The sequence below is a fragment of the Argopecten irradians genome, chromosome 14, assembly GCF_041381155.1.
Source record: "Argopecten irradians isolate NY chromosome 14, Ai_NY, whole genome shotgun sequence".
Classification (NCBI taxonomy): domain Eukaryota; kingdom Metazoa; phylum Mollusca; class Bivalvia; order Pectinida; family Pectinidae; genus Argopecten; species Argopecten irradians.
The window spans coordinates 38,828,159-38,840,042 of NC_091147.1; the positions used below are offsets into that span (position 1 = coordinate 38,828,159).

The following is an 11,884-nucleotide window of genomic DNA, read 5'->3' on the forward strand; positions in this document are numbered from 1 at the left end:
AGCGAATTGACTCTCAAATGTTTTCATATATTACGCAGGAAATCTTGCATATGTTTGGTGTCGTAACCTTATTTTAGGTCATCGGTATGCATTTTCTGATGTTATTAATGTTTTTAAGAAACCTTTATATTTTGCTCCGGAAGGGTAATGGGCTATGCCAATACAAACTGTGGTACCCGGAACTAGTGACATGACTGGAAACAAGATGATAATTACCACATTGATAAATTTGACTACGAGAAGTTGATCAGACTCCGTGTTATATGTATATATATGTGTTTCCTCTCAAATCACTGAGTTCCTACAGCATGATGGCTGTCGTCTGTCACGTCACATAAAAGATAAATAGATCGGGTCGTCTTGTGCTGGGTTACCACTTCAGTGAAGAAACAACACAGTTGTAAATTTCCAATAGTGTATTAAAATCCAAACAGAATATATGTAAAGAATACAGAGGTATCACATCCAGCCTATCATCCAGACTCGGGCTCTCGTCAGACTCGCTCATCCTCTCATACGCACTCTCTTTTATACCACTCATCTTGTTAAGGTTCTCGCGAGAACAGAAAACATCCCTAACAAACTCCTAATTGACAGAAGTTTGGGCACCGTGTTGATACATTTTGGGCACCCCATAATTCGAAATTGGGCGCACTAGTCATCAAGATAATCACTAAACCAACGCAACACTTATTAATTAATTATTTATCATAAAGCCCCTAACTCCGATATATAAACACTCTCACGGTGTCAGTTATACGACTCTGGGAGCACATCTGGGCCCTGATCGCCCAAATTGGTCCTATATAAAAATGTACATTACAGTACATATAATAGAGCATACTTAAATCTATCGTAAAATAAAGATCAAGGATTTATATTCATATACGTCCTTGCAAAGTTTAATTTTTAAGATCAATTTGTAAAAAAAAGGGTTGGTTGGTTGGTTCAGTGATATAGAGAAATCATCAAACTATAAATTCTAATTTTAAAAATTATTTTGAATTTGAAAAACATTTTGTGAAATTATTTAAGTCAACGGATAGGCAAATAATAATAAAATTCAGAACTTCAAACTTGCACTTACCTATAGAAACTGGAAGATGGACTGATTCCTGAAGTAAATAGAACTTGGAATCGGTGTTTTACTGATGTTTGAATCGAATGTACAAAATGTATACTGTATGATGAAACGTTTAAGAGAAATGCATATCTGAAATTACTATTATAGAAATCATAGTATTATCAAAATGGAGGCCTATTTACTGTATGTAACATAACTTTTCGAAAAATGTATGTAAGTTTTTGAAAGATAAAAACTATTGATTGAGCATGTACATCACGTGCACTAATACATATTGTAATACACTGTCACGCTATGTGCCCTTTATATACATGCATGACTATAAGACTCTTTCATATTTGGATATCAAGGACATAGGTAAATGTAGCCACTGTTGTAGCGGAAAAGATATCGCCTTCTGAAAGTCAGTCAGAAGGCGATATCTTTTCCAATACAACAGTAGCTAGGATTTAGGGTTATTCTACCCGAGGGTTACAAATTTTGTACAACCTGATGCTTGCCGAGGTTTTTACAACATTATGTGACCCGAGGGTAGAATATCCCCATCCTTCATATTCACGTATGAAAGAGTATGTTTTTTTCTCATACCTCGACGTTTTATTGCAATTTCATTACAATGATTTTCCGCCATTTTGAAATAAATTTGAAAGAAAATTTGACTGCAAGTCAACTCTATATACATGAAAAATTGCTTGATATTTTCTTTTAAGTAAATCCAGCCTAGTTTCTAAAAATAAATCGTTAAATTGTACCCCAAAAATAGTAATTATGTTGACGCTGTGACGTCACGAGGCTTTATTGCATGGATAGCATGAGTGTATTGCCCTAGACCAGCCAGTATTACACGAGTAGGTATATGAGAGAAAACATTATGTATAGTAACCTTCTGTTATATACTTGTATGTCTGAGAGCGGTATAAAATCTGAAAATCTGTCAATCAATCTTTTATTTACCAAAAGCCCTTAGACTTATAGGTTCAAAACATGTACACATTACATTTAATTTAATTTAATTGCATTTATGATTACAATTATATTTACAATGTAGTTTAGACATTGAAAAATGTAAACGAAATATCAACTTTAAATATATATTTCGATCATCGTCTCTTAAAAGCTAGATACAAGTATTTCCCTAAATTTGATAACTCTCTGACATTTTCTATACTAAGCAATTATATCACTTTAAATATCGACGTTTTCCTGTAATAATATTGTTTAATTAATTGGCGCCTGAGATCAATATAAAATGGACAAATCAAAATAAAGTGAAACTCATCTTCTATATCCCTTACAAATTCTGTTTTCTTGTTACAAATTCTGTTTCTTCTTATCACATGTAGCTAAATCTTGTTCACTCCTTGTCTACCTGTAGTCTAAATCTTGTGCATTTGATCCGTGCATGTCTACCTATCTTGTGCACTCCTTGTCTACCTGTAGTCTGAACGTAGTTCATTCTGTGTGAACAAGGGTGTAACTAATTTGCGCTCGACTTTTAGTGTTAATATGTTGTGACACTGTCAGAGAAGTAGTGGTAATATGTTGAGACACTGTCAGAGAAGTAGTGGTAATATGTTGAGACACTGTTAGAGAAGTAGTGGTAATATGTTGAGACATTGTTAGAGAAGTAGTGGTAATATGTTGAGACAGTGTCAGAGAAGTAGTGGTAATATGTTGAGACACTGTTAGAGAAGTAGTGGTAATATGTTGAGACATTGTTAGAGAAGTAGTGGTAATATGTTGTGACACTGTCAGAGAAGTAGTGGTAATATGTTGAGACACTTTTAGAGAAGTAGTGGTAATATGTTGTGACATTGTTAGAGAAGTAGTGGTAATATGTTGAGACACCGTTAGAGAAGTAGTGGTAATATGTTGAGACACCGTTAGAGAAGTAGTGGTAATATGTTGAGACATTGTTAGAGAAGTAGTGGTAATATGTTGAGACATTGTTAGAGAAGTAGTGGTAATATGTTGAGACACCGTTAGAGAAGTAGTGGTAATATGTTGAGACACCGTTAGAGAAGTAGTGGTAATATGTTGAGACATTGTTAGAGAAGTAGTGGTAATATGTTGAGACACTGTTAGTGAAGTAGTGGTTATTTGTTGAGACATTGTTTATGGTATCAATAGTATTATTATAGGGTAATGATTCAGATTTATTTCACTATTTCTAGTTGTAAGAAATTTTGTGAGAATTACTCTCTTACCTCTTATTCTCCTGATAATCTAGTTTTGCGCTACCAACAACCCTGGCACGTCTGTAAATGACATGACTATTAATAGGACGTCAAAACTAATGAAACCGCAAAAAAGGGGCAGCGGTTGGCGAGTGGTCAAGATATCCTGACATACTACCTAGGGGTTACAAGTTCGAATATCATGTGGGGCAGCTGTCAGGTTCTGATCGGTAGCCGGTGGTTTTACTCCGCTTTCCTCTACCAACATAACGAGCACATCCTGAAATGACCTGGCTGGTAATTGGATGTTAAACTAATAAAACCAAACTTTAGTTGCCAGAAACATTTCATTTGAGTTCTTTTTCATTTCTCAAACAGAAACAATTAACTATTGAAACTCATGTCCATTAATGTGATGTGAAAAACAGATTATTACACTCGTAGCGCTGTGTAAGATGAAATATAAAAATCTTGTAGAGTAATTGGGTATGCAACTTGTGTAAAGGCTCGTACGTGGCATATCAGATTATAGCACTTGTGAAATAAATTACGTACTTCATATCCACGAGTGTAAGATATATATCTAACATGAGGTGGTGAAAAATAACAAAGGCTGGTTGCATATAAAATCATATAACATCTTTAATTCATTTTACATTGTAACATCATCTTAATATATTAAGTGATTCTTCTGGATTCTGAGATGGAACTTTAGAAAGAAAAGATGTACAAACAAGTGTCATTAATTATTGTCTTATTTTAATCATCACACAACCAATGTTTTGAGATGTGATGTTAAATACATTTCCTTGTTTGTTATTATTGTAATGTATCACAGTTTCCATTAATTCAGCAGAGTTGAAAGATACGAATGTAGCTACGATCATCCACAGTATCACTCAGGTTGGAAACCACAAACTTTTCACCATTAACAGCTGTTGCCCTTGGTCTCCGCATTCCATCTGTAGATGTCAGTAGTTCCCGGACACGTGTCCCATCCCCAGATATCTGTACGACGTTGTGTGAAAAACAACCACACACGTATATGTTTCCCTCCCTATCTACGTCTATTCCAGTAGAAACTCTCACGACACCAACCTTCATCACGTCCGTGCGGCGTTTGTCTGGCGACAGTCTGGACACTGCGACTTGTCCGTCTTTGTGGTTACAAGTACTGACGAGTATGTCACCTGTCTCTGTATCATGTCCCAGGTTCCAGCATGTGTTGTCATATTTGTGTAACATGTCAGTGGCTCCGTCCTGTGTCAGACTGTACACTCCTCCTCCATACTCACTCACTACAAACCTCCCGTCTGTATGTGTGATACCACGTAAATCTTTGTCTATGTTGATGACAGATGACAGAGATAGTTTTTTGTCCTCCACTTTTACCACATGTACACCTTTACCACAGACAGCGACTGCCACAGTAGTGTTGTTCACCAAACACATATCACAAGGATTTTCAGGAACGGTCAACTGATCCAGGTACTGTCCTTCGTCTGTAAACAGTTTCAGTCTCTTGTTTGTACTGTCACTAACTACTAAGTTGTTATCTGGAAGGTACACAATTCCACGTATCTTAATATCTTGATCAGCTGGAATACGTACGTTGAACTTCCTTATCTCCTTCGCTTGGCGTTCTGACAGCGTTAGTGGAACGAACCCAGAATCAACAGGGAAACGTCTCCCCTGTTTCTCGATCACAATATTCCCCAACATGTGATCACCTTGAGTGCCAGGTTTAGGAACATGATGCTGGATACTGACGGATGTATAGGGCTCCCTCATGTCTTTGATCAGGTCCTGACATGACTCGATCTCGGCCTGTCCCCTCTGATACATCATTATAACTTCCATGGGATTGTTTTCCTCCACAGCTTTGACGGAGGACTTCATAGTATTTAGCATACCCTTCATCAGACGATCACATTGCCGTAATGACATGTCAATGTTCTCTTTCTCCTCCTTATACTTTGTGACCAATTCATCCGTGACAGCTTTCTGACGTTCATCTAGTTCTTTCTCGATCCTCTGGCGAAGATCTGTGATGCTCTTCAGAACAACTTCTTGATTCTGAACCAAGGTTTGGATCTGTTCATCAAAGTCCTTCACTAACGACTTCATGGCCTCAGCCCCTTTCTTCAGCATCTCTTCCATGTCTCTTAGTCGTGTCCCACTTTTTAACCTCTCTAAATAATCCTTGGCTGTCATCACCACTTCCTGTTCACACTGTCTGTGGTATTTGATCATGCATACATGGCACCCAAGACGTTGGTGCTTTTCACAATACCAAAGGATTTTTTCTTCGTGTTGATCACATTTCGGGACTGATTCCTCCGGTTTTGACCTGCTGATATCATACTCACTGATATCTAAGATATCACAGTCATTGTGCAGGATGTCATGATGTTGTTTCTTACAGTTCTCACAAAAATGGATGTTCATCATTTTGCACCAGAACTTGGCTGGATTAGTCAGGGTACCTTTGGTCTGGCAGGGTTTGCAGTATGGTAATTCAGATGAACGTTCCTTTAGCTGGATCAGATCCTGGATTACGACATTAGTCGGGAACTGCTCCGCCCATTTCTCCTTTGGTTCAGCTTGATTGACAGGGGAGGTCGTCCTCCGACAGATTGGACAGGGAAATGAGGTATCTGACACCCTCTTCTCAGAAACTTCCTTGTCAATGTAAGTCCCAAGACATTCCTGACAGAAGCTGTGTAGACAAGGTAGGGACTTGGGTTGTTGGAGTCTTTCAAGGCAGATTGGACACTCAAGTAAGTGTAGATCAAGTTCTGGAGGACGTCCGCCTTCAGCCATTGTAGGTATTGGTAGTGTTCAAGGTGGATCTAAAAATAAATCGTCATCAAAAAACAATTAAACATTATGTACGTGATAAATCCTATTTGCTAGAAAAAATATATTGTACTGTATTCATAATAATGTATTCAATTCATTCTATCATATAGCTAGTTGATTTTGTGAGTATTATGTTTTCGCGATTTCACAGGACATTACTATGACCGCGAAAAGTTGATCCGCAAAATATCGAGAAATGGTTGAATAATATGTAATGCGGATAGGCAGATTCGTGAAAATAAAGGTTTTTGTTCAAATCTCGAAAATTACGGTAATTTCATTTCCCTTTGACTGGCTTACTATAGAAACATTGACATGCCATCATAACTTAAGATTTAAGGCCATGTTTAAACTTGTTATTTTTTGTATGCCTATATATCACTTCTTAGGTGTACTTGAACATTACTTAGTTGATATAAAGCGTCTTTGCATTCGACCTAACCTTAGATATTACAGTTGACTAATAGATTGTTGTGTTGTTTGTAAAATTTGGTAAAATATGCAAAAAATGTAGATTTCAGATCTGCAAGTGCACAGGTTTCAGTACATACTTCTGTCACCAAATAACCCTGCCATTATGTTTACTAGTGTTTATGGCATGTAGTAGGAGCGATGGTTTGACTGGATTCAACTTTACAAAAGCATAGACATAGAATTCTTTATTACTTTGTCAGGAAAATGGCGGCTATAGATTATAACACGCAAATATGGTATATATGGGACATCCCCAATTGATACTAATGTACATATTAAATGTTATGTCATATGAACATAGTGGGACTTTTTTAAAGAAAAAAAATGTTTAATATAAGGGTTTAAGTGTATTTCCACAATCTGCATGTTTTGCCCCAAGTACAGCAGTTAAATATTTTTTCTCAAAACTAGTCTTCGTTTCATGTCCAGTGTTCCTAAAAGTATATAGTAGACTTATTTGAGATGATTGAAATGCCTTCCTATAATGCTATATTTTCATCATATAATCTACAGTCACCATTTTTTTAATAAGGTGAAAAAGGGCCCAATACGTATGTCTTTGTAAGGTCGAATCCGGTCAAACCATCGCTCCTACTACATGCTATAAAATTTAGTTAACATAATGGCATGGTTATTTTGTGACAGAAATATGTACTGAACCCAAACCTACAATTTTTTTGGCATATTTTGCAAAAATATACAAACCAATGCTTCTACTACATGCTATAAACAAAAGTAAACATAAAGACATGATTATTTGGTGACAGAAATATGTATTGAATCCTGTGGACTTGCATAACTGAAATCTACAATTTTTTTGCATATATTACCAATTTTTTTATGAACATCACAATAATCTACTAATCAACTGTAATCGACTAAGTTATATACAAGTACACCTAAGAAGTGATATATAGGCATACAAAAAATCACGTTTAAAACCTTAAGTAAAACTAACATAACAAATTCAGCTATGACAATTTTTTACGTATAAAGAAAAAAAAGACCCAACGGACCTGAATTGATCACCTGCTATCTGGTGATCATGGTGCATATATGTATTAATAAGTCTTATAACATAGGTAGTCGTTTCAGTCATTTCAAAAATATTTCCATGTTTGACCCAAGTCACTCCAAATGATTATCAATCACAATTACTTGAACAAACCTGGTAACCTTTATTTAAGTATGATGACATGATCTTTGCCTTTTGGACCTCTGTGACCTTGAATCAGAGTCATGGTCATTCATTTGATAACCTTTCGTATTTCGTAGTGGTTCATCCCAGCATGCACAGGTTCAATATCAGGTCCATAGACTCCTAGATTTATTTGTTTGGTCAATGTGGTCTTAAATGAATCTTCAAGGTAATTCAAATGATCACATAAATATGGTAACACCTAGCCCATCCCACAATATTCTTTGTCCAATAGGAGGGCTCTTAGATTGCTAGTTATTGATTCTGTATATATCTTAGCCTATATCACACTTATGACCATTAATGAAGGCCAAGGCCATTCGTTTGAAATAACGTCATAATCATAGCACCATGCAATAGATCCAAAATACCTGGTCTTGCTATGGCCATTACTTTCCTCGTAGTTACTGGCAAGATGATAGAATAATAGAATCTTACATGGGTCTGTCAAGTCGACAGGGATATCTCAACCATCATGAAAGATTTTGGCTAATCAACCCTAGACTTGCCGAGGGTTGAGATATCCCTTTCCACCTGACTGGCCCATCTATAATTCTTTTTCTCCGATACTTTAACGAGAAATGGTAAAAATTCAGACGAGCTGTGAGCTGTCTTTTCCCTACCCGGCAAAGAACGAATTATCTTTTCCCTTGCATCCGCGAGGTAACCCTGTCAAGTATGGGAGAATGCAGTATCCCCCTTCATCGTAACCTAGTGACCTTAAATAAATATCAAGGCCCTTTATTCACAAGGTGTGTTTTCCTCATCTCAGGAAGTTACAGGTCCAATATGAAGGGTCAATTTCTACGCCTACCAGCTTTAGAACTAATTGGCATATTTCTACCTATTTGATATCTGTGACCTTGAAAGGTTATTAATTTGTTTTGAAAATATTAGGTCTTAAGGCCGTCTTCCTGATATTTGAATCACAACCACATTTATCAATAAGCAGGAAGATAATTAAATTTGTAATTATTTTTCTCAATTTGATATAAAGACAGATCCATATGATCAATTCGTTAAATAAATGGAGGATCTGAAAACATCACATATGGGTTCACGTTCTGTACTTCAGATCAAATACATTTTATACATAATTGTTACATCAAGTGAAAAGGATATGTCGTCCCATTATACATATACGTTAAGATTTGTTATGCTCTTTGGGCGAAATGACTACATAAAAAAACAAATTTAACAACGCTTTCAAACTATCTCGTCCCCAAAACACATTTCCAAGATTTTGGAAGCAGACATTTGATTGATCCGAAGTTATATAATGGGATGTTTACAGATCATTGACCTTGATCAAATGGAGTAATAATATCGTCTGTATTTGAATCAGATATTTTTGTCATTGTTTTTCTCTACTTTCGGTTTCTACTTCGTTAGCGTTACAGTACAGACTTGAGGATTAATTTGTCGATTGATGATGTCAATACACTATACTTAATGTTATACACAAGATAGCCCAGTGATTAAACTATGATATCTAGTTCTTCGAATGAAAAATCCTGTATACACTGTGTACATGAACCGCACATTACTCACCAGTCACAGTCACCACAGATCACTCCCACAGATACGGAACGTTACAAAGGGAAGTAACTATAGATCTGAAATATGATCACAATAATTCTTCCGTGTTGTTGAAGACGAATGCAATGCATGACGAATTTTAAAAGTTGAAGCAAAAAATATATTTCTTGCTTAGCTATTGCATCTATGTGCATACTGTTTGCATATACAGTATTTTTAGTATAATAACTGTACTACATGAATAATTTTGTTTTAATGCGTTTTGCGAGGTTTATTGTGCGATAGGACAAATTGTTTAGTGATTTTTTTTTATAACATTGTAGGTTTGTAACATATCGGTTGAATATCTATAAAACAAGCAGGTTTGGAACATTTTCCACCTCGATTGCGGCTTAATTATTAATAGCTAAAAGTAATTTACCTCTTTTTTTTGCAAAGTTTTCAAAATATGCTATTTTCATTTTTCTTTTGTTATAACATATACTATAGTGAAAATAATTGTGATCTAGGGACATATACGGTATCAGTAAACAAAAGAAATTTGCAATAATTCAGAACATTTTGCCACTATGATAGGAATCTCCAATTTAAGGTATATTAAAAAAAAGAATTGAGAACTAATTCCTGCAATTTTGGCCAAAAAAATCAGAATTTTATTTACAAATATTTGAGGTATTTTTTCTGTTAAGCGCAGAAAATGGCATGTTCTGCAGAATAATACTATCATACAGGTATATTTTTACAGTTAGACAAATCATAAATTGTCCAAATATACTGTCTTCTGCCACCTGATGCTGTCAGCCCATTCGGCAAACCTCGGATGATTCCGGTAAAGCCCTGGAATAATAGATGTGCGTATAATTTTTCCCTTTATTATGTATACATGATTGGTCAATATTTTTGGGATTAATTGATCGTGCACTATAATTAGAAATTCAGCCGTATGAAGAGAAATAAGCGCGTCTTTTATTAATATTTTTTAGTAACACGACACTAATATTTAGAGACATATGTCATGAGGCTTAACTAAGTTTGGAAAATGGTTGGGAAAATAGGTTCTTAATTTACGTGAAGTTTTGTACATACCGATTATTAGTTTGTATAGTTAGGAAATTCTAGAGACTCTTTGTTGGCTGTTTATGGGTAATTATATAAAAAGAAACTGTATTCAAAATCGAAATGTACATTATCTAATAGAATGATTTTTCTTTTCCTATCAGTTTTCTATAGAAGTTCTGGTTCATCGACTTAAGATCATCACACAAGTAGTCCAGATAACGGCTGAATAATATATTTGTTAATAAAACACAAATATTGTATGGAATGGTATAAGTAAGCACAGCAGATCAGAAGAAAGGAAATGACTGCATATGCACAAGTTCTTACAAAATATTTAATGCAAAATATAGGACGGAGCTTTATGTACATGCAAGATTTGATATTTGTGGTCCCTAGTTGTGGAGACAGAATTCTGATGAGAAAATGGTATAACGGGGACTATAAACCAAAGCCTTTTCCTAGGTAAGTAGAATTCGGGAAAAGGCGTCAAACACCGTTATACAGTATTATAACCATATCACAAACAAAATCACTTCGTTATAGGCATAGCTTGTTATAGATATAGTACATATATATTATAGTATTAATAAGGATGTCATGATCAATATGTGAAATCACATGTAGTATTAATTAGGATGTCATAATCAATATGTGACATCACATGTAGTATTAATTAGGATGTCATAATCAATATGTGACATCACATGTAGTATTAATTAGGATGTCATAATCATTATGTGACATCACATGTAATATTAATTAGGATGTCATAATCAATATGTGACATCACATGTAGTATTAATTAGGATGTCATAATGTGACATCACATGTAGTATTAATTAGGATGTCATAATCAATATGTGACATCACATGTAGTATTAATTAGGATGTCATAATCAATATGTGACATCACATGTAGTATTAATTAGGATGTCGTAATCAATATGTGACATCACATGCAGTATTAATTAGGATGTCATAATCAATATGTGACATCACATGTAGTATTAATTAGGATGTCATAATCAATATGAGACATCACCTGTAGTATTAATTAGGATGTCATAATCAATATGAGAAAACATGTAGTATTAATTAGGATGTCATAATCAATATGTAGTATTAGATGAATCAATCACATGTAGTATTAATTAGGATGTCATAATCAATATATGACATCACATGTAGTATTAATTAGGATGTCATAATCAATATGTGACATCACATGTAGTATTAATTAGGATGTCATAATCAATATGTGACATCACATGTAGTATTAATTAGGATGTCATAATCAATATGTGACATCACATGTAGTATTAATTAGGATGTCCTTAATGAATATATGACATCACATGTAGTATTAATAGGATGTCTTAATCAATGTTACATCACATGTAGTATTAGTATTAATTGGACATCACATGTATATTAATAATCAATATGTGACATCACCATGTGTAGTATTAATTAGGATGTCATAATCAATAT

General features: G+C 34.9%; 1 protein-coding gene across 1 annotated transcript; it reads right to left on the reverse strand.

Moving 5' to 3' along the window:
- Positions 1–3,885: 3,885 nt before the first annotated feature.
- Positions 3,886–9,439, reverse strand: LOC138307419 (transcription intermediary factor 1-beta-like). The gene is made up of 2 exons (XM_069248161.1): positions 9,347–9,439; positions 3,886–6,113 (listed from the first exon to the last, which is right to left on the reverse strand). The coding sequence occupies exon 2, from the start codon at positions 6,082–6,084 to the stop codon at positions 4,111–4,113; it is 1,974 nt and encodes a 657-aa protein (XP_069104262.1). The 5' UTR covers positions 6,085–6,113; positions 9,347–9,439; the 3' UTR covers positions 3,886–4,110.
- Between the last annotated feature and the right edge of the window lie 2,445 nt (positions 9,440–11,884).

Coding starts and splice junctions, on each gene's coding strand:
- LOC138307419 (XM_069248161.1), bottom strand. CDS start 6,084: ATGGCTGAAGGCGGACGTCCTCCAGAACTTGATCTACACTTACTTGAG.